The following is a 27416-nucleotide window of genomic DNA, read 5'->3' as shown; positions in this document are numbered from 1 at the left end:
AAGCATTCCCTACATCTTTGCAGGGTGGTGATGGAGTGGCCAGCATGGGACTGCCTCTGGAGCTATGACAGCTCCAGTAGTTTTGTGTAAAGGAATTTAAAAAACCCAACACAAGCAATGTCTGACAGACGGTGTCCTAGGAACAGTAACAGACAAATACAGAAATGCTTAAACACACAAATATCAGTTGCTAGAAAGCCTGGCAGAGGAATTTTCCTGAGGAAACTACAAATACAAGCACAAAGTCCCTGTATGTATTTTATAGGCCATCAAAATTCACAAAGAACAGACTAATTCACGGAAACAGAATAATCCTGAAAAGCAGGATAATCATGAACACATATGTAGCAAGATGTGTTTGTAAGTGAAAAAAACTATACAATACAATCTATAAAATCTGTAAGTAAAAGCATTAGGACAAGGATAAAAATTTCTAGATAAGAAAAAATGCTGAGAGATCAGAAAGATCAAAAGCAGGTAGTAAATCAGTAATAGCAGGTATCTTCAGCTTCCACCAATAAAGGTGTATGTCACATTAGGACAGTATTTTAAAAAAGTTTCTCAACACCTTGAGGAATCACTACTTTTAACAGCCAATTTCAGGTTTTCCCTCCACTGAGCCCTCAGTAACAACCCCTGTTTAGCTGTTAAGCAACAGCAACTATGCTCCATGCAATTCCTGGCATTGTGTCAGTAACTAAGGCTGTTGACCAAGCTTTAAAATCTTGAAAAATGCCGAGCTGTGGGCAGGTTAGCTGTTTAATTACTTTTTACAAGGGTGCCAGAATGTGACCTAGAAACCCACAGATGGTCATCATCCCCACAACGCCAGGCAGAAATGAGGCACAAGCAGAGCTGAGCTCACTGCTCTTATGCTCAAGTAGGTTTAATTACAAGACAAAATGTCATTGCTTCACATGCAGCAAAAAATTTATCCCTGAAGCATCTTCAAAAAACAACTTAAGCTGCAGGTGCAACTCCTGGGAGTTTTTAGTAATGAATAAAGCTCTGCTGTGTGAGCAAGCTACATTTGGTGTCTCAATCCTGTAGCTGTGGGTACAAGTACATCTGATAGCATATTGAACAGAACCTCAGCCATACAGAACTGCATGCAGAAGCTGCACACACAATAAATCTGACACTTTAAAGACTGTTGTAGAAAATCTGGCCGCCAATGTTAAGCTCCAGACCTATGCAAGCGTTTTTGCTGAATTACCACTTGAAAAGGAGCTTTCATAATGTGAGTGCTGACAACTGTGATTAAGGCCTCGCAAGCAGATGCGACCACAATGCAGCTCACTGGTGGTGACTTCACTTGTTTTTTTAAACAAAATTTCAATACGTAAGCCTAAGATGCTTGTGCTCAATGACTACGGCAACTAAAACTGAAAGCCTGTTCTAAGTCAACTTGAGCAACAAACAAAAAGAAATCTGAATAGTTAAAACTTTTTAGGTTTGCATACCTTTTCAGTAAAGCAGGCTTGAGAAAACTTTGCTGCTTTTAAAAATGAAGCTTTAAAACCAACTTACACGAATTAATATACTACTAAGATTTTTTAAGGCCTTCTAATTAAAATCCATCTGTAGTAAAGAAGGCTACTAAATGGACAACTGAGACTTTTGTAAAACTGTAAGTGCTGAGTATAATAAACCACAAGACAGATCAACATAAGCTACTTTAATATTTCAAGGAGTTCTGCCATTCTTACATTATGAGAAAGGACCCTAAGCTTGGGCTTTTATCACTGAAGAAAAAATTTGTGGCATACTCTGTAGTCATTCTCTTGCCAAAGTAATCAGCTCAGCATCATAATTATGATTTTGGTTTTCCCATCAGAAATGGATGCATTTCTAATTACACATCATAAACCCATGAACTGATTCCTACCAGAGGTCTGAAAGCTGAGCTAAATTGTAAAGATATTTCAAAATAAGAAGCATCAGAACTGCACATTTCTGTCTCTCAGCAGGTATCAGAAATAGGAAGCTCTTAAAAAAGACTTCTAGCTGTAACAGATGAGAGGGCAGAAAGCAGCTTTGCCTTCAAATACAAAGTAATTCAGGATTCTGTCAGCAAGACATTTACAAACAACATTAAAGTAGAAACTGAAAGGGGACACAAGACCACTACTCTTCATGCAGGTATGCCAGACCCAGCTGGCCACAATTTTACCCACCACTGCAGCCAAGGCCTGTCCCCAGTTCCTCTGCAGTCAGATCAACATTACATCTGAACAGAGCCTTCTGTTGGGGCTACACACTTTTTCAGAATTAGCCCCAAAAGAAAAACTTTAGAAGGTGTTTAGGTTAGACCTTGCAAGTTAGTGTGGCCTGAAAGGCTGAATTTCAATCCAGGCTGCAATTCAAAATGAAAACACAGTTCAACAGCCTTCTTCTCATGACACTATTTTTGTACTCCAGTAAACCAACACACTTTTTATGACTGTCAACTTCCATTTAATGGGAGAGTCTGGCTTAGAACCACTGTTCTAGACAAGGTTGTGTTTCAAAAGTCTTTTGGATAGAAATCAGTGCCACTAAATAGGAAATATGTACCAGAAATAATTGCAAAACAATAGAGAAGTGTAAGATATTTTATTTTGTTCTGCTTGCTCACTTCAGAATGTCAGCTGCTGGTGGGCTTCCAAGTGCTGCAGGGAAAGCACTGGGTCTGTGTGTACAGACATTTCTTACTACAAAAACACACACTAAAAGTCTGCAAACTGCAGGAGGACAGAGTATATCCATAATTCCCCTTTGTTCCCAACTGCAGTTTCCAGAACACCCCAAGAGCAGCAGCACAATGTCTAGTTCCAGGCAGTGCTTTGTAAATCATTTAAGGAAGATTGAGTGAATGTTTTATAAAGTGAAAGGCATCATCACCAGTATTGCATCATGAAACAGGTATTTACATTTTTGCCACTAAACACTGTATATTTAGGAGTAGTTCAGACCATTTTTCATGTTACAAGCTATTCTGGTGAAGAGGCAGATGTGAAGCACACCTTCCCTTCACTGATCCTTAGTTTTGGCTTTTGCCCATGTAACATCCACTTTCACTATTTCCTGTAACCTCAAAAAAGTGCATCAATTCAGCCAATTTCTCTCTCGCTAAGAAAACGTTTAAGCTTTATAATGCTATAGAAAATACTTTAAAGCCAAGAGAGAGCTTTATATTCTAACTTTGTTTCTCCCAAGGAGAACACAAATTATTTATTACTTCTTCCTCCTCTACTGTCTAGCTTAAAGACCAAGTTAGCATTTTTTTTTTTTTCTTTCCATTCTTTCTTATTTCTGTATCCAGAAAGGCTGGCTGGGAAAGAAATTATGAGTTAAATTTTGGCAGATACTTTTTTATGGTTTTGGCTTGGGTTTTTTGGGTTTTTTTTGTTTTATGTTGGTGTTTTAACTTCAAGGAGCTTACCTCAGATGTATGAGGTAGCGTAGTAGCCTTTCTTCAGTCTGGTGACTGTTTTCTTTATTGACAGTTCGCTTGATTTCTCGTCTCACAGGAACAGAAAAAGTTCTTTGCCGTAGGAATGTTTGATGATTAGCTGGCATTTCTCTCAAGTCATAGATCACCACAAACATCTTCACCACAGTTTTGTTAGGGTTAAATAAGGTCTGAAAAGACAAACAGTTCAATACAATACTCTTTAGAGATGCCAATTTTTTTTTAAAAAACAACAAATCTAACCCAAACTCAATCTGTCAAAATAGTTATCTATGCACTTTGTTTCTGTGCCATACAGAAACGTTTATGTAAAGACATTGTGAAGCCTTTCTGGTTTTCACCACTTCAGCTACCAGCAATTCCCATTTTAATTATATAATAATAATAATGCTAAACACAATCTAATCTGAATGAAACACTAGTATAAGACTACTCTTACTTTGCTAATCAGCATCCCCGTTTTTGTTTATTTTTCCAGTCAGCTTTTTGTCTACACTGTTTCCAGACACAATACGCTCGCAGGAAGCACAGTGGTGGGCTCCGCTTTTAAACCTGAAATTATGAATGTGTTATCTTGGACTGGGTTCTTAAGAGTCACTTCACTGGTTCTAAGCAATGACTGTGATTTACTTTGTGATTTTATTACAAAAGTAAAGGTGTTGTTAAAATATTACAAAAAGTAGATACAATTATTCAGTCTTAATCGCTTTAGAAGAATTTCAGGATTTAGACTGTGGCCTCATTACTTTCCCATCACTTTTTCAAAGCCACAGTGTCCCCAGGTATTCTGAATCTCCTGGAACTGATTGCAAGACTCCTCAGAGCACAGAAGTGTTCAAAGATTGGGAATCTTTTTTGTCCCACACACAGATTTCTACTGCTAGCTTCATGCTCATCTCAAATAAACTCATCTCTGCATGACTTTCTCAATATTAGTGGTTTCAAGGCACCCTTATCTGCTGAGTACGTACCACTTGTATTGTTCCTGAAGGCGGTACCCGATAACCCCTTTTACCAAGGGACTCTAAAGTAATTACACCCTACAAAACAAAACTCATATTTAGGTCACAGAGATAAACAAATCAAAATGTTCCAGTCATGTAATTGCATTTATTTGAAACATAATCAGTAATTTACAAAAACTAAAAATAGAGAAGGCAATGCATTTACGATGCAGTTAGAAAATCAACAGTATGGGCCTTAAAGATACTTTGGCAGACCATTAAAAGCTGTGCAATAAGAGGGACAGTCTCCTCTTGAAACAAGATTCAAGTTTCCACATCTTCTTCACATCAGGGAGCTAGGACAAAACAGAGCTTTCTTTTCAAAGCAGCTGGGAGGTTAAAACGAAACATTTGTCCCCTCCTTTCCTTTTCTATATCATCTACAATTGCACCAATAATACTCCAAATCTCACAGAACTCATTTTTGCTTCACAAAGGCAGCAGATGCACTTAATCTTCCATTCTAATCCCAACCTTAGGAAGGATGACATCTGCTTTTGTACCAGCTGTGATGCACAGAGCACCCCCGAGTGCCCCCGGGTGCTGGGGGCACTGCCACACGTCTGGTCACCCTGCAGGGCACCAGCACTGCACCCCTGCACGGGACTGCAACAACCAAACCAAACCAACCACCAGAAAAAGACCCCGAAGCACAGAAAATAGCTATACAAACAGAAACAATGTTTCTGATGATGGAGGCACTACACAAATGCTGTATTAATCCTGGGAGACTCAGCCATAATAGCATATTTGGAAATAGCATGTGGAAAAGCCTGAAACAATGAAACCCAGCTAGGAAAATAAGCAATGCTACTTTTAACCATTTAAGGAACATGAGAATCCCTTCACCTCCTAGAAAATCACATGAAAAAATCCAGAAAAATGAAAGCAAAAGAATAGATACTTTTTGCAGTGATTAAGACATACACAAGTTTAAACTCAATGCCATTAATTAAAGTCTAAGCAATTTATTTTCTGAATTCTTTCCAAAACAGAAGGTCAGAAATGGTAAATGCTATGAATTCAAAATCTAAATCTAAATATTGGGATGCTCAGATGTTCACTGCTTGACTTCCATATTTAAACAAACTCTTTACTGTATACTGGACAGATGTACACATATGAAAAGCTCTAAAAATTGGATCTGTCCCCTATGTAAAATTAAGGCTCTTTAACAGATATTCAGAGCAAATCCAGCCTCTGATTCAATGCCAGCATAGTATACATCATTTTCTTCTTACAGAGGAGCATTTTTAGACATGCAAAACCCATGCTGTCACTGTGGAAAGGTGGAACAGAATTAGCACCCAGAGACTGAAAACACAAACACGGTATGGCTGCAAACATCAGCAAACCACGCAGCCTGTGAGGGTGCTGAGGGTCACCACAGCCCTGGCAATATCTGCTTGAAAACAAAGGGCTGAGCAACTTCCAAGTCTAAGGTCTCCATTCGCCCCTTGGCCTGCACCTAAGTCACTCTGCAGAGTGGTTAGTTGCCCAGAGCAGGTGCTTGTTGGGACAACAAAATGAATCCACTTAAGTCCAGCTATTGCCTCACTGCTATTTTAAGTTAGATGGATAAAAAGAGATGTTGGGGGTTGATCACTACAGTGTGGGGGGGAGACAAATACATTCAATATCCCAAGATGAGAACAGCTGAATGGTGGGGCAGAGAAGGAGGAAAAGCACTAGTTAGGGAAAGGAAGAGGGACAGGAGAACTCTGTCAAAGACAGCTGAAAAAAAAGCCAGATCCCTGCAAATCTTTACTTTCTGAACCCTCTACTCACCAAGCTCTTGCTCTTCACCTCCACACATCAGAACTTATTTAAAATAAATCCAACCACACATTTACCATGTAAGGAGAGGGTGCATTGTCATCTGAAACGCTGTAGAATGACACTTCAACTGGCAGAGTCATGTGCGTGGGACAGAAAACTCCACTTGCTCCCACCTCTGCTGTGAAACCCTCCACGACACCGAGCGGGTCTAAGCGGAAATTCAGGACAGATTCCTGAGAAACAAAGCACACACAGCTGAGCTTCGGAACACCTCAAATAAAACAGCATAACTAATCAGGAAACAAGCGCAAAAACCCACAGAGAACAACAAATCCTCAACAAATTCAACTCTGTATTTCACAAGACAGTACAATATAACCCATGAACGCTCTGGCTAATAGTTGCTGTTATTGGATATGCTATTTGAAGTGAAGAGCTGGAGCCTACACTTCAAACACGTTCCTCAAATCAGTTTAACACACTGATTTAATCCAGCTTTTGTGACATACTAAGTAGACTTTAAGAGTGAAAATGTAAATCCTTTTTTCTAGGTAAGTACATTTTAAACATGAACAATTACAGGTTATTAAATCTCATTTATGGCAACAGAACATCTTCTAACCTGACCACAGTGGGAAACAAAAGCTTAAGCAACTCATTGCATTTGATTCTCTGAGACAGGTGATGCCTGGGACATGAAATAAGTGCCTTTACAGTTGGAAATGAAAACTAATTTTATTCAGTTCAGTTAGGAACTTTTACATTCTAATAATGCTGGAATTGTTCACAGTAATATACTTTTAAAAGCAGTACAGGAGAGTAAAAATACCACAAGAATTCTAGAGAATATGCAATACCTCAAAGTTTCCCAGAAGGCTCAGACTTGTTACTGGGGGAGCACTAGAACTTAGAAACGGTTTCCCATGGCTGTCTGGATCACCTTCTTTGTTTATACATTGTTGTGGGCTATTAAAAAAAGACAGAATAAATATAAAGGATAAACAAATTTGCTTTTGTCTTCTGCATATAAACAGCTCTAGAAAGAATAATTTACTTAGTATACTACAAAATGTTGTCCTAAAGAAGTAACAGTTGAACATTGCCTGTTAATACTTCAGCAGAACGTTTCCTAGTTAACTGAAAAAATATTTTTACCAGCTTTACATTACAAGGCATAAATACAATAAAAATTTCTTCTTTAGCTCCATTAGCAGGAATCAAAATATCATATTTTCTTCTCTTGTATGTGGGTACTTTTGTCTCATATTCTGAAATATATTTCATATTTCCAACATCAAACTACCATACCAAAAGCTGTTTATGTTACATGTATTAGTGTATGAAAGGTCATGATTGGCCCTTTTTGAAAGTCTGGTTCTCTGAACAAGGGAAGACAAAATACTTCACATGTTCAGCACTAAGAACAAAATACAACACAAAAATAACATTGGTTTGAAGGAGAATCAACAATGACTAGCTTTTCTGACTGAAAACTCAAGTGTATCTGACAGCCCCTGCATGGGACACAATTCATTCTGCCAGCAGCTCCCATTCCATGGTTATGTCCCAGAGCTGGGCTAACCTGGAAACTCCCAGGGCAACTCAGCCGCTGAGCATTGTATCAAAATAAGGTTCTTTTGAAAGCATTTTTTGTCTTTGCTAACATGCTTTGATTTTGCATATAAATATATATATACATTATGCTCCCACAAAAATCTCAATGTTTCTGGTAAATAAAACATACCTTCTTGCAGACAGACATTTCAACAATGATGAATCCAGATCAAAGCACCCAGACTGTGTTTTCCTTTGAGGAACCTCAACAAGAAAAGAAGATGTTAATTTGAAAACTGAACTGCTACCACAGACAATTTTGGCAAGTAAGCACATTTTGCCAAGAATTTTCATGACACTACAAAATTACAAAAACAGAGCAGAAAATGTAATTCCTATACATTTTAAACTTAGTGAAGAAAGTTCTAGGATTATTAATGATGAGACTGTAAATTCTGACTAACAGGAAGCATTTCAATGAAGACATTCAGGAAGCTGATGTCTCTTTGGAACAGGACAGACTATTACTAAAACAGGCTGTAACAATTCCCATCCAATCTTCCTGAAATTTACAGACAAGGAAAAATAAAGCATACCATGTGCTGATTACAGGACATCACTACTTCAGTAGTTTTAATAGAAACTGCCTGCTTTTTTTAAAACTCCAAACAACCTACCAAGAACTTAACACTTCCCCAGTGTCTGCCTTATCACAGCAGCTTTGTTCACTAAGTCATTCCATGACACCTCTGGTTGCTGAAGAATATACAATACAAACTGTTCACAGAAACAAAAGCTTTGGAATAATGGGCAATCAGGTGTTAAAAATGAACACAAAACCCCCCAAATGACAAAATGTTAAATTACACTTAAAACTCTCATCTTCAAAATGCTTTCTTTTGTGCTCCAAAATAGCACCAAAGGCATTGTTTCCATCAAGTTTTCAATTTAATGCCACCTTTTGTTAATCTTGATATTTCAACAACTATGTCTTTAATATTTTCTTTTCCAAAATTATTATTCAGCTTAATTTACATATTAACTCTCATTTAAGCATTAATTTCCACTCACAAGAGTATTCACTGTGACACAAAGTAAAAACACACACTTCACCTAGGCATCATTTTGTCAATTTTTATACCATGCACAGACATTAGAGGAACAAGCAGTCCCTTTCTCAGCTAAAAGAATTTCAAGAATAACTTACAGGACTAGAAAGCAGAGGCAGTCCAGTTCTGGGATGAAAAGCCTTGGTTGAAGTCCCATCCAGGGATCGAAAATTGTGTTTCCGCCACGTATTTGTGTGTTTTAGAGGCGGTGCTTTCTGCCAGCAAAACAAATTCCCCAAGGTTATCAATGGGATATTTCAGTGACCTACCATGGTAACACTTAGTTCTGTAAGGGAGAAGACTCCTGACCCAGGTGGATCTACACCACACTAGCATGGGATGAAACATTCAGAAGAAATTCCCCTTGACTGAATCTCCAGTTACACAGACTGCCCCTAACAGATCACATTCCATACTCTGATGGGTGTATTTCTACAAGCCAGGGTGCCTCACTGCCCGTGGAAACAGTCACTCAGAACTCTGTCACCATGAAAGGAACAGGACAGAGTTCTTCTCCATGTTAAACTGGTGAAGTTCATGGCAGGCAGCACCGGCCAAGTTACCCCATCACAAAGAATCATTTGACAGGTCACCTTGTCAGCTAGACCATGGTACTAAATTGTTTCTTGAACACCTCCAGGGATGGTGACTGCACCACCTGGGCCATCCATTCTCATGCTTAACCCCTTCCACGAAGAAATTCTTCCTGAGTTACTTCAGGCCAAGACTACAATGGTAATATGCTGCTACCTGCAAAGTCAGGCTGAAACTTCTCTTCATGCTGGCCCTCAGCAGATAGAGGGTACAAATGCTATCTGACAAAGGGCAGCTGGAGGAATTACTGTCTGTTCCCATACGTACTTACCTGTGCATCTGGGTTCTTCTGCCGCTCACACTTAACTATATTGTCTTCTGCAGCTTTCTTCTGAGAAGTGCTTTGAAACTCAAGGCCTGTTGGGTCTTCATTCTCATCATGTGCAGTTTTTGTTTTATCTTGTTTGGTTTTGGTTTTGAAACTGTCATGGTCTTTATTTAAATAATTTTCAATACTAATAAGTTGTGTATTTTGCTCATAAATAATTGGTTTTTTGGAGTCTCTGTCTAAACACTTAAGCTCATTTTTGTGCAAAGAGTCAGATATCGGCATCACAGTTGCTTTTTTTGTACCTTCAAGTATTCTGCATTTTTCTATCTGTAAATTATTAAAACTCTCTGTGCCATTGTTCTCACTAACAACTGTTCTTTCTTTAAGTTTATTTGTGCAAATCTGTTCATCAATGCTGCTGGAATTTGAACCATGTTTAATTCTATTGGTTATCTGGTCTTTCTGTGCATAACCAGAATGTATTTCTGATTTATCTGGAACTTCAGATTTGTTTTCTTTAATACATGATGATGATGTGTGAATGGTACTAAATACGTGAGAAGTTTTATTTGAAGTCTGATGAAATGAATTTTGGACAGCTTCAATGGGTTTTGCTAAAACCAATTTTCTTCTTGCTTGGACTTTGAGAGAAGTCTTCAATTCTCCATCAAACCTAGAAGGACTGGGAGGAGTATCAGGTGTCTTTGTCCCTGATTTACTGCTGTCTTCTAAAGAAAATTTTGATTTAGCGAAATAAACAGAAGACGGTTCCTTGCCTTTCTTCAGCAAATTTTCATCTTCATACGTACTTCGGAAAATTTTTGATGTGACTGGACTAGCCTCATTCACTTTGAATGGATGTCCAGCAACGTGGGAAGTAGCTGGATCACAATGAATCAAGTGCTGGGCAATCCTTGCTATCACCTCCTGCCGCTCCTGGAGCAGGGACCCAATCAGGGGGTTACCCTCTCCTGCCGACTGACGGCCACAGGGGCTCCCTGGAACACGGGCCTCCAGCAGTGGCACCTCTGGCACTGCTCTAGTTTTACCTTCATCACCATCTTCCTGTATTGCATTGTCTAAGCTGGTAGCAGGAACAGGGGAGCTTTCCTTGCTTTTCCTTGGCAAGTTTTCCTCTTCGAAAGTACTCCGAAAAGCTTTTGGTGTGGCTGAGATGTTTTCATGTGTGGTGAATGGACGCCCAGCAACAACTGGTGAAGTGGCTGGATCACAGTGAATCAAGTGCTGAGCAATCCTTGCAATGACTTCTTGTCGCTCTTGAAGTAAAGAGCCTATCAAAGGATTGGTTTCTCCTGTGGGCTGATGAGAGCAATGACTATTTGAAACACGGGAATCAACCAGAGAATAGGATTTAAAAGTTCTGACCCGTGTTTCGTGAGATTGTGTCTTATTTTCTGCTGTGGCATTATAGCACTGAACTTTAGACTGCGATGCCCCAAAGTCAGATCCAAGTCCGGTAGATGGATAAAGTTTTAAATTTCTAAAAGATGCGGTAAATTCAGGCATCTTTTTTCCATTAAGTAGGCTTTCAGGTGTCTTTGTCCATGTCTGTTTCCCACGAAAACGCAGTGGACTGGAAGTACTGCATTGCTGAGCAGCACTGGGATCGCTGCGCTGATGGAACTTACGCTCTTGCATTTGCTTTTCATAAAAGCTAAGGTTGGTGTGAATACTGCAGGTCAAAACTGGGTAGTTGGATTGCCTGGGCAGGGACTGGACGCTGACCCTCAAGGCCACGTTGTGCGAAACGTTAGGAACAGGAAAGACGTGCTCAGTGGGTGTCTGGGAGAACGTCCATTGCAAGTCCACATCTGCAGCGCTCACCCTGCAACAATACCGAAGGGCATTTACAAAAATGACTACATGAAAAGTTTTAATTATCTACTTTGTAAGAAATAGCTAAGAAAAAGCACTAGAAACATCAGCAACTGCTGTACTTTGCAGAGTACACAAATCCTACAGAACTGCCAAAGTTCCAGGCCAACAATATGGTACCTTCTAAAAGCAAGTAGGAAACCAGGAGAGAAGAATGATTTTAAGACAAGCTCAGCAATCTGCAAACAGCAAATGAGTTTTTTTCCATTGCAGGCGTACCTGTAGAGGATGTTTCGGGGAACAGCACCATGTGAAACACTCAGCCACGCGCTCAGCTGAGAGAAGAAAACGAAGGAGCGAACAGCCAATAAAAGGGTCTTCTCTTCAATAAATCGATCTCCACTCCTAAGGCATTTACAGACAAACACATGAGTGTTGGTAAGAATATTCAGAGACCTGTTAGAACTAGAACATTGTCAGATCTTCAGTCAGAAAATAAAATACAGCTTAATCAAGCAAAGCAAAACTCCTCAAATGCTTTAAAGATTCCAGAGGTTGATCTGTTTTTATACACATGAAAACTGACAAAATTTTATATAACAAATGTTACATGTTACTATTTGCAGTCAGGATCATTTCATACTCTGCACTGCACAATGTGCACTGCATAAATTTTGAGTATGAGTAAAATTGAAATGCTTTGATTTCAGTAGCTAACAGTGGTTTTCTTAGATCAGTCCTCATGGCAAAGAGCCAGTTTAAAAACACTGATTACTTTAAGGACTTCAATATGACAAGATTCTTCAAATTATCAACTAATCCTCATATCCAACTTACTGTCGAGGAACTGGCTCCAAAATCCACCTTTCTAACAGCAATGCATCTTGTTTGATTGCAGGATCATTTAAATCATTCCCCTCTGTGGTGGGCCCTTCATCACTATAGCAACAGTCTGGAAGTAGCATCACTTCTACCATGATTGGAATATTGTTCTTCCACAGAAGCATAACCTCAGATCTGGTTCGCCTGGCCTGACGACACTGAGGGAAAGAAAAATGTCAACATACACAAGCCATAAAAATACTAGCTAGATTTAAATCTAATTTAAAAGCACATTCCAAAGTACTAGAGAAGGGTAAGGGTCAAAATCTGTTTGGTTTCACCAAATCAGAAATAAGATTCCAGAGATTTTAAATGAAAAAATAATTAGCATCTCCTTTACAGTTGCCATTTGAGAAACTTTCTTTAGGAAATTTAAAAAGCTTGTAAAACTGCATCTCCCCAACCACTGCACTCTGCTACCTTCTAGTTATCTCTCCACAAGGCACCCTCTTGGGTAGACAGACTCAAGCAGTATCTTTATAAATCTTTATAAACTGTGTCTTGGAGCAGGCTAACTTCTGCATGAATATAACTTAAATTCCCACAGTACTTAAGAACCTTTCCTTGAGAGATGGGATGCTCCAACCTTTCCCCCAAACAGACTGGCTAGATTTGATGTGTTTTTTAGATCACTAACTTTTCCAGAACACCTGGAAAAGCAAAAAGTTAGGCAAGTCACCCTACATTTTCTCAAAAGAAACCCCAGACCAAGAATACTAAGTATAGTGCTTGTCATTTGCATAATAAAGATTCAAACAGGCACTGCATTCAGGTAGTGTGCAGAACTTGATGTTCAAGGATAAAAGGCTTAATGATCTCTCATTTTAAGGACAGATCTATTATTAGCAGGATACTGAATTACATACTCATTTAAATGAAGGACTGACAGAAAGCCATTGTTACTTATGCTTAACTGTGAACCCACTGCAGGTTTCTTGGCTGACTTTAACCAGGGTAGCAAGGATTTGTGACATGAAATGGGTACCTCCACCATACCTGAGCCAGTTTGTCGCTGCATTCATGCTTAGTTGTTGGTGGCTGGCTTGACTGTGCTGGCGGGCAGTGAAAGCCCTCTGTCCTGCCCTTGATTGAGTACTCTGGTGTCCGGCCCTCAGTGATCAGCAGGGCCAAGGAGACCAGGAACTCCTCAGCTTCATATTCAAAGTATTCATCCAAAGTATCTGTCATTTCAAAAAGACAAAAAGTAATGACATTTGCTGTATAACAACTGTTGGCTGACCCTGCAGTTTGTTTAAATTACACTTGAAATGAGAGTGGGCTATGGGAAATGGATCTTTGTGTCAGACTGGCTGCACTCCCCATAAAACCCACCACCCCCCACTCCAGCAGCACAAAACAACTTTCCTCATCTCATAATGTTGTCACTACAAAGAACTTTGTTTTTCTACAGCTTTTCTAGAAGACAAAAGGTTTCCTGGGCTTTTGTGGGAGAAGTCTAATGACAGTATGACTTGGCATCGTTATTATCATCTGACAGATGGAATAAGAATCCACAATATATAATAAAGTAGATTAAAAATTGAAGAGAAGAAGAAATATTTACTTCTATTATGGAAAAAGTGGGACACAATGTTCTTTAGGATTTTTATTGCAAGTCCCTCCTGCTGAGAGCAAGGCTTACTTCAGAGGTCCATTTTTAGTTACCACTAACACATAGGAAATGTTCAGAAGAAACATACAGACTATTCATTGTTTTGTACCACGGTCGGTCTAAACTTGTGCAAAGAAGGAAAACTCAACAAGTCTCTGCAGACAAAGCAGCAGCTGGCATTGCTCTTCATGAAGAGCACACTCAGTTCCTGCAGAGTTAAGAGGCACCATTTTATGGTGTTCTATAGAGCACCCTTCTCCTCCTCCTCCCTCATCACGAGGATGTCACCCATCATTCAAACAGATTTAAGTACAACCAGATCATGTCATTCCCCTCACTGCTTCAAAACACTTCAAGTTTCAAAATTATTTAATTACTGAAGAGGTTACAGAAAACTCTTTTCCATGAAAGCTAAAATACATTCACTTCAAAGTCTATTTTAAGAGCAGCAAAGAAAAGCGGGTGGAGGCAGGGCTGCCAGCAGTTCTTTGCCTTTATTTTGATGCTTTAGGGGAACAAAAGCACCTGACATCTTCCCAATTTTAGCTTAAATGTCCTATGTCATCCACCAAAACTGCCACAGGGAGAGTTAATTTCTATTCACGTTTCAAATATCATGCATAAAATACCTTTCAGAAGTCTTTTTTGTCTTGGTCCCCTATTAGCAGAGCATTTGGCAAACACTGCAGGCAGACTTGAGAGATGCATACAAGAATGGAAGCATGAAACAAAAGCTCCAATTAAACGTGTCATTATCTGCATATGCAAATCATGAAGTGTGTAAAACTAGCTTTTGCATGTACATGTTTGCCTAGCCCAGGCTTGTACACCATGAACCCCAGGGCTTACAGACTATTTGAAGGGATCTACACAAGGTAAGCAAGAGGAGTCAGCCCACTGCTGAAGAAGAGCCAGAGGACAGATTAATTACCCTGGAGGACCCCATATGGCATTGAACATATTAATTCATCTGGCATAAGTTAGAATGGTCTTTCACCTGATGGATGGCAAAAAATGTCTAATAAAGGATGCATGAAAGACTAAAGGAATGGTAAATAACAGAGAAGACAAGCCTCTTAGGTAGTGATATGAGTCACCTACAAAATTAGGCGCCTGCACTTTTTTTTCAGCTAGAAGTCTGGTAAACAATAGGCAAGTCATACTTGGGAATAGGAAAATGGAATTTGGGAAGACTCTGAAAAGGATTTGGATATACAACAGACAAAAAAAAATAATTGCAGCATTATCTTGCTGCTAAGTTCATCTTTGTATGTCCAAAGGCCATGGTAATTTCAAGAAAGTCACAACAGGAAGAATCGCTACTGGAGTATTTTGCATACTCGGACATAGAAGTTCAATAATCTAGAAAGTGTTCAACAGGAGTGAAATTAATTTAAACAAGAATTGTCTCATGCTTAGCAGACTAAACAAAACTAATTCACCCCTACAAAAATCTGAAAGAAGAATTGTTTTTAGTTAAAATACATAAAAACACATAGGATTTTTAAGGAAAACTGTAAAGAGAGTGTGATCAAGATCAGCATTGCACAGTAAAATGTGATACCTGAAAATTTACACTGGAGAATTTTAAGTGGCAAGTACCAGTAAAACAGACATGCCCTTCAATAGCAGCAAGATCTAATGAATAAAGCCAGGTACATATTCTGAAATAATCATCACTCAAGAATCAGATGACATACACAATATTGATTTAAGCAAACAGATAAAGCTCACTTCCAAGTTCAATTTACAAATACTGCCTGTGTTCCTGTATCAGACCTATTATTTCAGAAGCAACCAATTTCTTGCCTTAAGAATGGAAGAGAAAGCCCAACTAGTTAAGAGACATATTTATATAGTTATATTGGCTGCAATTACAAAACACCACGTTGTTTCAAAATAAAAACATCAACACTAAAAAGCCTGTGTTGAACTAGGAAATGCTGTAGCATTATAAAGACAGGGCCAGTACTTTAAAATTATGTAATCAACCAGTTATTTGATCTGGACCTTAAAAAAAAAATTAAAGCACAAACAGTAACAGATATCGAGAAATGTATTTTTTCCTACAAAGTTCATGTGGCATAATATCATTTTTTAGCTCCACTAGATTTATGTATCATTAGCAACTTCTAAGAGTTTTCATACAGAAAAAACCTTATAACCATTGAGAAGCCTGGTAATTGTTCCTATACAACAGACACAGATGATGCAAGTTGATGCAATTGAGAACAAGGGTGGAATGACATTTATAGAAACAGCGAACTCAGTGTTGAGTTAAAAAAGTCTTATTCTGTGTGTGCTGTAACTGTTTGGTTTTGTGTATGAATCAGCCTTAGGACACATCATATATTGTGTACAGAATAACCTCAATCCTATAACCTGACTATACAACTATGGTTATTGTTCTGCTTCATTTCTAGCACTGCAAAATGCCAAGTATATAGCATAAAATGTGCATCTCTGCACTGTCTGGAGTTTATTCCTCTTAAAATAGCAAAAAATCCAGTTAGCTGACACAACTAAATAAGAATTAAAGTAATAAGGCACTACAGCCCTTTAACCAATACATTATAACTAAAGGTTATTGACCAGGTGGGCACAAGAGATAGCAGCAGGTGTCTGACTACTCTAGAAGGAAGAAAGAGAAATTTAAATTTAGACTGAAGCTACTGTGTATAGAGCAAAGCATACAATTCTGGAGAACTGAATATACAATACTGGAACTTTGTTTTCCTTTGCCTCCTGCCCATACCAACCTCAACAAAGACTGATTTTCTACACCTTCTCAAAAAACAGAAAAAGCCCATTTAACCAGAAATGTCAAGGAGTCCTCAAATCCTTGTCCTCCTACCTCCACTACACACAGGTGCATGAGCACTGGAATACAGAATAAGAACCCACAATTCCCCCCCCAACCCCCCCAAAACTGAAATTGGCTCACATCCTGAAACAGCAATTAAGGCTAAGTTATGTGGTAGCAGGGATTCACAAATCCACTTAACTGCAACCCAAGGACTCTCTGAAAACTTCAGTTAATTGAGTTATGCTTAGCTGACTCCTTTCCCAACTAGGTCATGCTTCTGCAGACCAACTCCCTTCCCTTTCCTATCACAGCTTTTTCTGTAATAATTACAGAAGATGTTTTCCTGAAATACATGTTTTAGAAGAGCATTTAATCTGTTTTCTAGGCTTAGGCCAGGAAACAAATACATTTGGTATCATGTAACCCATTGTGTTCCAGGTGCCACCAGGAGCTGTTACCCTGTCCTGCCTGGGCACAGCAAGGCAAAGCTGTCTACCAAACTCATCCTCTTCCCAGAAAAAGAGCTCATTTTTGCAAAGACACTTTCCTCAAAGAAAGACAATTTAGTTCAACTGGAAGTATCCTTTAATCCTGACCTTTACTGATTGAGGGCTACTTCCTTTGAGAGTCCGTGAAACAACTAATAATTGCCTTTGAATATGCCCTTTAACAGCCCAGACCTCTCCTGGAAAATCTTTAGGCACCCATAATGGATTTTGAAGGCCACTGATTAAAAGTAATCACATTCCTATTCTACTCAGAGAGTTGACACCCAGTAAGCAATTTAACAAAATATGGACTGCATGGTGCAGCCTGTTGGGATTCCCAGCTGATGCAAGCCCTGCTCCTGCCCTGTCCAGGCTGCCCAGGGGGCACTGGCCATGGCTGCCCACATCCGCTCCTCCCTCAGAGACTAAAAGCATGGCTTAGTCTTGGATTTCTTTGTTGTGCTCTCAGTACAACTGAAAGGAAACACTTCAGTCCAAGGGTCCCATGGCAGGAGTGTCAGGTACACTGGAGGAGAAGTGGCTGCACTTTCAGAACTCAGAACCCATCACCTCCCAGCAAGGGCAGTGACCTGCATTGAAAAAATTTCAGCAAATCTTCCTGCAAAACAATCAACTCTGAATAAGTTTTAATATCTTGCTATTCCAAGAAACAGGTTAAAGGTACTTCCACATTTTAAGAGTAAGGCAGGGATTCAAGAAACTACTGTAAAGGAAATGAAACACAATGTAAACCTTTGACTAACAGCTTCTCTTCTGGAATTAGAAACACCTATGGATGCTTTGGTTAACTAATTCCACGTTGTACTTCACTTCAAAAGAAAGTTGCCCTTGAATCCCCCAAATTCAAGATTCTCTAAATGAGCAGTCATGTTGTGTCTGCATATTACAAACCCATAATTATATCTGAAGTCACACGCTTCAAAAGCTTTGCAATATTAAGAGTTTAGGTATAATTTAAGTTATCAAGAGTTAAAGTTATGAGATTGCCTACTTTTTTCAAGAAACAAGCTATTAGTTACTTACACGCAAGCAAATGCAGTGAACACCTTAATTTAGGAATAATCCTATACAGATTGACACACATTGCCAACTGTTTTACATTCTTATGGCTCGAGATCTTTGAGCTCAGGGACAGTCATGGGAGCAGCACCATAATTCATCTTATTGTTACTGTCTGCTCACTTTTTCCAGGGTGCCAAATGGAACCACTACCTGGCTACCAAAGCAGTTCAGCTGTAGGCAGAAAATGGCACCATAGGAATTTATATTAGAACTGATGCATACCTGCTATTCAAATAAAATAACAGTATAAGCAACAAAAAAACCTCTGGTCCTACTTAGTTTCACATAAAACAGGAAGAAATTCACCGGCTTCTGTGTTGTTATGCCAGTTTATAACCAGAAAAACAAACCCAAGTACGGGGGATTTCTAAGTAAGGGGGATTTTTAAAACTCAAGACAGAGCTACTTGGAGCTGATGAAGTTATTCCAGAGTTGCAGAGCAATAAAAATCAATCAGTGCCATGGGCTGCAGTGCGTGTGTATCACTGCCCATCTCCTGCACGTTCCTGCTGGATGCCTCTCACAGCACCCAGGGCTAATCTCGAGGCAGCTTTACTGTAAATAGAGACTGGTTTTAAAACTGGGCTGGGGGGAAAACAAAAGTACAATTCATATTTTACTAAAACTTTTTCAGGTTCAAACAGCTTATTAAGTACAGACATAAAATCCATTTAAAGCTTAAGTTTCTTGCAGTCATCTCAGAAACTCCTGCTCTCTGGGAGTGTAAAATGCAGACTGTTAAACTGATCTGGGTGTTCCCATCTTGCTTCCTGCATTTTGGCTGACATCCTATTTTGCCATCACCATGCTGCTTACTGAGTCACTTCTCTTCGTCCAACTGTAGCTTCTATTTTTATCTAAGCAACAACAGTTTAATGTGCTTCTTTTGATTTGTTGGCATTAAACCAGGTTCTAGACCCAATATTTGCATTTTGATCAGGGAAACTGGATTTCTATTCCCTTAAGTGGACAAAGAAAAGGACTAAGAAAAAATGGTATAAGCTGAATAGTTTCTTGCTCCACAATGAAATCACAAATTGTAAAGTAGGTCAATCATTACAATTTCAGCGTCTGTATTTAGTAGAAGAAAAGCAGTAACTGAAAACATTAATTCTGAGGCCTATTTCAAACGTCAGTTCACCAAAAGTTGCAAGAGAACATGTATATCATAAAATACAACTGCCCCACTCTATCCTGACATAGGTAAGTGCGTGCTAAAATGTCAGTGTAAAGCTGTAAGATTATCAGTGCTGCAATGGTTAGCAGTTAAAAATAAGCCAGCTGTGGGAAGAGAACATTTTCTTTTTGCTGACCCCTAAACGAAAGGTGCTACTTTGTACCAACAAGCTACAACTGGACAGGTCCTGAAAGCAAAAAGGACTTGGCTCAGTTAATGCCCTTAAGAACACATCAGTTTCTGTTTTCCTTTATATTATTATTTCCTACATTGTGATTACATTATATGTGACTACAGAAAAAAACTGAAGCTATACTATAATGAAACAAAAATGCCTAAAAGGAGCAGACCAAGTAATTTCCATTAAATCATCTCTAGGTTTTTACATTTTCCCCTTGTTTAGCTGACGCTCTGCCTAAGCTGGCTAGTGTTAGAACAAACTGCATGCCACAATGCACCTATCTGAACAAAACAAAAATTTAAATCCCAACAAAGCAAAAGGATTTCTGTTAGGTATTTCTATTAATTTCTAAAATAAAATAATTAGGAGAAAACCGCTCTTTTAGAATTAGTGTGTGGTGCTGAGTAGAGAATTCCAGTTACTTGGCTGTAACTGGAAGGGAATAGAAGGCTTCTATCTGGCCTTCACTCACCACCAATGCAGTGATTAACTACCCTGGTAAATATGCTGATGGAAACTTTACAGAATGATATTGGAAACAAATTTCTGTTTTAAATTCCACCCTGGTCCCAGGGGGTAACAAGAGCGATGTGGAGGTCAGACATAAGCTAACTTCACAGGCACTGGCACCACAATGCAAAACCCATCCAAATGCTCAGTTTGGGCAGCTGAAGGAGCCATGTGTCACCCTGGAACAGAAAGCAGAGCACACTTAAGCTTACAGAGCATGCAAGAATTTCTTCCTGAGGTGCTTCTTTGGCAAATAACTGAGCATTTTTTACACTAAAACACCAATTTTCCAATACAAAATTACTACGTCTATAATTTTTTTCCACGCTTCCCTCACGGGTATTGATGACTTTCATCAAAGCTTTCCCAGCCAAGGAACTTTGGAGACGGGAATGAGGCCATGTTCATTATGGCTGCTCATTAACTCAAGAAGGAGCTGAAGACACATGGGCTGAAGGCTTTCATCAGCTTACTCTATTTCACCTTAGCTGCAAATATCCTTCTGCAGTGACTCCACAGCTGCTGCTTTCTTTTCAAATGAAACCCAATGTGTGTTAACAATGAAAAAGCACATCTATTTAGCTAATCCTCACCTCTTCCTGAAGGCATATCATCCATGTGACAGCTGCAATTGAGTATTGGGAAGTCAAACTCCCAGGCCAAGACATCCCTCCCATTAAACAGGTTGATGGCAACTCTGCATTGAATTCCAGCTGTGACAGCATTTTTATAGGACATAAATAAAAGTGTGTGCCAGAAATTTTATTTCAGGCCCTAAACACAGTACAATACAGGATGATATACATAAGTTTCAGCTTTAATTTGTTTAACAATCCAGCCTGACAAAGATTCAAGTACTTGCAGACTTCTGTTTTATACAGACTGTACTGTTTTATACAGATTGGTTTAGAGATGGAAAGCAGTAATTTGTGATAATAAATCACTTCCAGATGTTACTGGAAAACAACACAGACCTTTTAAAAAGTCCTGCAGTAGGTATTTCAGTGCCTATGAGAGCTGCCAGAGAGCACAACCCTCCATCTAAAAGACTAGATGTTTGCACCTTTTGCTGACCAGATTTCTGCTGAAGTGTCACTCAGTTTATTCCTCTGTAATGAATCTTCACAACACACACAAGTATCTTTGGGCTCAGCATTTATAGGGGTGAAGTGTTTTCCTTGCCAAATATACCAGTTTCTAAAATTTCCCCATTAACACTGAAAGTTTTTCTGTTTGGGGTATTTCATGCTTTATCTCATCACCTTAAATACATATTGTACTTAGAAACTTTGGCAATATACTTTCAAGTGTTCTTGTGCTTATTTTTCTATTAATATAGAAAAAATAACACTTCTTTTCAGAGGAGAAATATAAAGTAGCTTTCAGCTTTCAAAAGGATTTTTAGCAAATTATTTGGAAGAGTCTTTTAGTGCCTGACAAAACTGCAATGGGAACACAAAAATCTTGCTGGGAAAGGCCATCTCTACTCTGTGTGTGCACAGGTTCAACTCTGGTTTACAACCACGAGGCACAAGTTCTTCTTCCCTAAAACCATTGCAAGAAAAAGAACTGTTCCATATGTGCCCTTTGCTTCAGACCATAGTTGGACTTGTTGGAAAATAAACCAGAGAGAATTTGAAAAGCACTGTGTGAGAGCACTGACTCACTTTTGGGTGGAATCAGCAGCATGCCACAGCTGCTGGAGCCAGGGAAAGCCCCTGGTAAAAGTACCAGGCTGACTTATGGGATCACACTTTATGGAAACCTTTCACTGAGCATTCAGCCTTCAACACAATATTGTTGCCTAGGCAAGTGAGGTTTCATAGGCACCAAAACACTCAGCCTTCCACACACTCAGAAAACTTTCAACAACAAATATCCAAACACTCATCTTCACACTGCGGTCAGGTGCCAACGGGCCTGACTGATGGTTTTTGAAAACCATGCTACTGACAAAGCACTTGTATGCTGAAAATCTCCTCAAAAGATACCTATCAGTATCTATTTTTAATAGATATTGCAATTTCACAGCTTTACTGTGGTTACAAAAACCCCAACAAAAACAAACCAGAGAAGACTGTGGGACAGGGGTGGGCAGAAGTCTACATGTTTTTGAAAAAAAAAAAACCTAGTCCAATTTTTGGTGAGTCTACTCTATTAAAAGACCACTAAAAAAATAAAACCAGACAAACAGCTCTCCCATACATGGTTAGTATGTAATTTCTTCAGGGGCAGGAATTTTGATCATTTACATGTAGCACATTTTAAAAGTTTTGGTTTTGTTACTTACATTACAAATTGGGTAACAGTGTAAAATAGCTGCTGTCAGCAACTCACCAATGCAGCAATAAACCCTGCACCCATGGAGAAAGTAAACCCTCTCCCTCAAAGATGGAAAACACTCAATTTAAAATATCCTGTTGTCTTAGAGGAACCTGTAAAAACTATAAAGTTATGAATGAATGCCAGGAATGTCAGCACTCTTACCTAGGTCAACCAATGGCCCTGATCCAGATAAATGAAGGTTAATTGGCATTATTTTTAAATTTGAGAGAATATGACAGTCTGCAGTTTTCCACTGGGCTGAAAAGGCCTCATGGGCCAGCAATTAAAAATCTACAACTGCTTGGGCAGTAATGAACTTGTAATTCAATCCAAATCATCAAAATAGTCATTTTACATGTCTAGATGTATTTCACCTCTGCAAGTACTGAATAGCTTGATGTATGCAGCTTTTCATTCTCTTGCTTTTACCCAAGTTGAAGAATTCACAGGATCTAGTTAAGTATATTTATCTTGTTAAAGATCAGACTGCCCTTGAGATTAAAAAAAAAAAACCAAAACAAAACAATCAGGCTAATGAAACTCTAGAGCATCAGACCTTGGAAAGTACCTTTTTAAAAAACCGGACCCAGTTGAACAGTAAAATTCCAAACAGCATACTTGTTTGCTTACAAAATTCAAGTGTCTGCTTTCCCTCTCCCCTTCATTCAACCATCCTTCCAGGCTTACAGCTTTGAAGGCTACCAGAAACATCCAGCCACCGGGCACCTCACAGAACAAAACAAGCTTCTGACAGTCCGAGATGCAAGACTCTCGTAGGCAGTGCCAAAATGAACACTGCTGGAGCAAGGATAATAGCGGTGTATTCATCATGTGTCTGCTGAAAACACTTCTCCCTGGAAGGGGAAAAGCCAGCTCGGGCTGCTGCTGGCACGGAGCGAGGCAGGCACGGTGAGGACAGCAGCAAAGTGTCCCTGCACGGGCTGACCTCGAGTCACCCACCCAGCCTGGCCTGGGCTCCCAGAGCGTTGGCTGCACGTGTGTTTTGTAACACCCTGTACTGCGGATTCTTGGAACATTCTTTCCAGAGAACCGAAGGGACGGGGCTCACCCCTCCATGGCCACTTCCAAGCCAATCTCACCAGCAGCAGCAGCATCCTGCTCCTCGAGATAAACTATCAGTTTATACAAGAGTAAAGGATCCAACCCTGCTCGCATGCTCTGAAATCAGGTGACCCACGAGTCAAGGGACAGAGCAATAAATTATTAGGAAAAACAAAACACTATACTAAAAATAGTGAACACGAGCAGCACGTGAAGAATAACAATTTTTAGCCAGTCAAAGCTCAAGGCCCTCCCCAGCCTGTTTTGTATCTGGGCAAAATAAATTGACATGAGCAAAGACAGATAAATAAAACCTTACTTTAGCTCCTCCTTGATAATTCACAACTATATATTTAATTAAAAGTAAACAGCAGGGAAAAAAGTAAAATCCAATGCAACGTCAATCAGAAAATACCAAAGTTACTTTCTTTCAGGGAAAATTGCTCCTAGATGAATTCAGCTCAGATATGCCAAAAGCTTCACTTCAGCTACTAACACAGTTCAGGCAACATTAAGGATTTGCCCACTTGTCAGGTTTAATAGATCTAATAAATTATTGTGAATGCTCAAGTTAAGCATCAGGTAAAAAAAACAAAACCCCTTCACAAACATTCCAGAATCCATGTGCCCGATACCCATAACTTATTTTGTCAACCCTCCCATTAGCAAAACCATTATACAGAGATTTTCTACTAGAAATCAATAAAGAAAATAAATTTTGTTATTATCAAGGGACAACAATGCATAATTTGCTGGAGGAAGAGGATTTTTTCTAAGAGATAACAAAACAGCAAGCACAGAAGAGTAGTCAAAAAGACTTAAAGTTTCCATTTAGAAATATCTGATTACATTGGCTATTACTGTAAACAGCTGGTTTTTTGCAATCACTTATCTTCAAGAACTAATAAAAAACACATCTGAGAGATTTTTAGCACAGAACATTTTATTCTTACCATCTGAATTAGTGGCTGAAGAAAGTTTTGAAAGATCAGAATTTGGCATGGGGATCCAGTCAACAAGCAACCTGCCCTCTTTATCCCCAGAAAACATGCAAACTGGGTTCACTACACCCTCCTTGCTGGGCTGGAGCCCTAGGAAGCAGTTCTCTGTAATTCAGAGAACTGCTTTTAGCACGAGTTAGTTTTCCCCTTGAGTATGGAAAAATGCTTGTCTGAAATCCAAAGATTTTCCTAAGAGATAAATTCCTCACAGTCCAAGCTGGAAGCATGCCCTGCCAGTGGGGACCTCTGGGCTGGGCACAGCCCACGTGAATGCCACCCGCCAGCCGGGCCTCAGCGAGCAGATGGCACTGCCTTATCTGCCTGCCCAGGCAGAAGGCAGCACTGCCCGCAGGATTTCTCATGGAATTTGTATGAAAAAGGCACAGCCAAGGTTATGCCTCACCACCATCCAGCCTTGTAAGGTACCTCTGGCTGGTGCCTAACAGTAAACCATATTTTCCTGTTCTTTTTTATCTCTTAAAACATCATCTTTCATAACAAGAAAATTGCTCTTTTTCTTTCTTCTGCTTTCAAGATCCTCCATGGCTTACCAGCATTCCTGTTGTCACCCACTCACTACTGCAGTAAACTGGCCTGTGATTACTTTAATCACCAGTCCTTACTCCCCCTGTGTTGTCCTACACTCTTGATTAAAATGACTCTGCTTTGCAGCTTCTCCATTACGGTGATAAAGGCTTGTTAGCCTGTGGGAGCACAGTTTATCTGTTTCATCAGTATTATCCCTTTGTCTCCACACAGCCCTCTGTTGGAAGCCATTGATTTAGCGTTTGATGCTTGCATAAGGTCTGAGGTGAGCACAGTCTTTTGTTACAGGCTTGTATAATAGCCAGCAAAGCACAATACCCAAGTGTGACTCTTAATTTGTATCACAGATAACAAACAATAATTTTCCAGCAATAACTCCATGAATTTGCTCCCTTCTCTTTAAGCCCTCTTATGACTTGAGTTACACACCTGGAGGATGAAGAAGTCCTCGATCCATCTGACACAGCAACACAAAACAGTGAGGAAACACAGCCTGAGAATATAGAGGCTTGGTACACAACTACATGAAGTACTTCCTTCACTCTGTAAAGAAGCCACAGATGTAGTCAAGATCCACAACCACAGATGTACCTCATAAACACAGCAAAAGCTGAGGAATCTGTGTATTCTTAACAACACTGATAAAAGAGACTTACAACAGGTTGTTCATGCTGTATGAGAAGTGACCTGGACTCAGTTATATACACAGACCTTGTTCATGACTTCCCAAATCAAACCCCACCCTCCAGTACTTTCACTGCCATGAAGTTTAGTCTATAACAACAATCCTTTAGATGTCTTAATCTAAAAAGAGATATTGACACTTCTGGTTTGAATTTAACTGCAGTAGGTACAGGACCCATAGAGTAACTTCTAAGTAGTTGCTATAAAAATAAGAGAGCACTTGGGGCACTTCCAGCATCCTGCTCACATTGCCCAAGGCCAGTGCAAGTCAGAGAAGTCACATCCACCCCACCACATCCTCCTCACCTGCACCATGCCCAGGTCAAACGCAGAGAGCTTCCTCCCTCCTGCTCCCTTTCCCCTTTGCAATGCCATTCAAGTTGCATGAGGCAATTTTCATGTTAAGTTAAATGGAAAGGATTCAGAGAGACCTGTTCAAATTATAAACTTCTGCGTTTAAACTAATGTTTTAACTGCCAGGCATTTTAAAGTATACAGTACTTCAGACATCATTTGGAAAGATGTTATAGGAACTTCAACACACAAGGCCTCTAGGAATTCATATTCACTTTTTCTTCATTTACTTTTTCCCCTTCTCCAGCTGGTTTGCTTTGCCTTTTAAAATTTGTTTTAAAGTCCTAAAACCAACAACTTATCTTGAGTTTCATAAACTTTGCTAAAACTGGAGAGTAAAATGTGTTAGTTGCCATGGCAGTAGTGAGGAGTCGCTGGGTCAGGATGCAGAGAACTTCTCTTGTTCTGTCTCATCATTTGCATCAGAAGTTCAGCCATCTGTTATTAACTATTTAACAACAGTCTTGCTTGTTAGCACTGGTGCTTGCTATTTAAGTCTCCCCACCTTCAGCCCTTTTGAAAATCTCCTAATTAATGTGGAAATTCATCTGAGTGCTCAGTTATCTTTCAGGTAGGATGACCACCATTACTTCAAGTTGGCCAATAGTCTCCTTTCTTGCCAAGGAAAAAGCAAACACTTGTGCAGACACCAACCTCTAGAAGAAGCAGCTTTATTGTTAGACAGCAATTTGAAAAGAATTTGATCAGACAGTAGATGATGTGGCTGAACTCCAAGACAGGCCATATCCCTCCTATTTAAGTACACTCCACTATACATTATCTTCCCCAAGTTCCACAGCATCCCTTAATCTTCTTTATCCCACCTTCTTGATATTGCAAAAGAAAAGTTTTGTAATTTTAGTGCAGAGGATGGATAGCATTGATTCAACTATGTGTTGCTAAGAAGTAAATACTGCCTTTTATCCTCTGAGAGAATATGAATTATATTTGCCTACTTGCAGCATACATGAAGAAAACAAAACCTAGTTATCCATTTCCAAGCGTAGAATTTTGGAGTTAAAAGCATTTTACCTTGTCTTGACTCTGCTATCTTCATTTAAATCTGTGTAACCTAAAGAAAAATACTCTCTCTGAGTCTCATCC

The 27416-nt window shown here is 39.4% G+C and overlaps 1 protein-coding gene across 7 annotated transcripts in view; it reads right to left on the bottom strand.

The window, feature by feature from the left end:
* Positions 1–27416, bottom strand: part of ATOSA (atos homolog A) — a 47984-nt gene that overhangs the window by 3173 nt on the left and 17395 nt on the right. For 5 of the 7 annotated variants that reach the window (XM_072933994.1, XM_072933997.1, XM_012578205.5 and 2 more), the window contains exons 2-11: positions 13480–13664; positions 12439–12641; positions 11881–12006; positions 9766–11611; positions 8999–9115; positions 7982–8055; positions 7095–7203; positions 6312–6470; positions 4426–4494; positions 3425–3624 (exon numbers count right to left, since the gene is read on the bottom strand). In XM_072933994.1, coding sequence (XP_072790095.1) covers positions 3425–3624; positions 4426–4494; positions 6312–6470; positions 7095–7203; positions 7982–8055; positions 8999–9115; positions 9766–11611; positions 11881–12006; positions 12439–12608 — 2870 coding nt within the window. In that variant the 5' untranslated portion in view covers positions 12609–12641; positions 13480–13664. Of the gene's footprint in view, positions 1–3424; positions 3625–4425; positions 4495–6311; positions 6471–7094; positions 7204–7981; positions 8056–8998; positions 9116–9765; positions 11612–11880; positions 12007–12438; positions 12642–13479; positions 13665–24680; positions 24794–25703; positions 25818–27416 lie in introns of those variants that run through there. The other 2 variants (XM_030281255.4, XM_072933995.1) reach the window with 2 other exon arrangements.

The sequence above is a fragment of the Taeniopygia guttata genome, chromosome 10 (assembly GCF_048771995.1).
Source record: "Taeniopygia guttata chromosome 10, bTaeGut7.mat, whole genome shotgun sequence".
In the NCBI taxonomy this organism is placed as follows: Eukaryota; Metazoa; Chordata; class Aves; order Passeriformes; family Estrildidae; genus Taeniopygia; species Taeniopygia guttata.
Note: the sequence above shows the minus strand (reverse complement) of the source record. Positions and strands in the feature narration are given on the sequence as shown.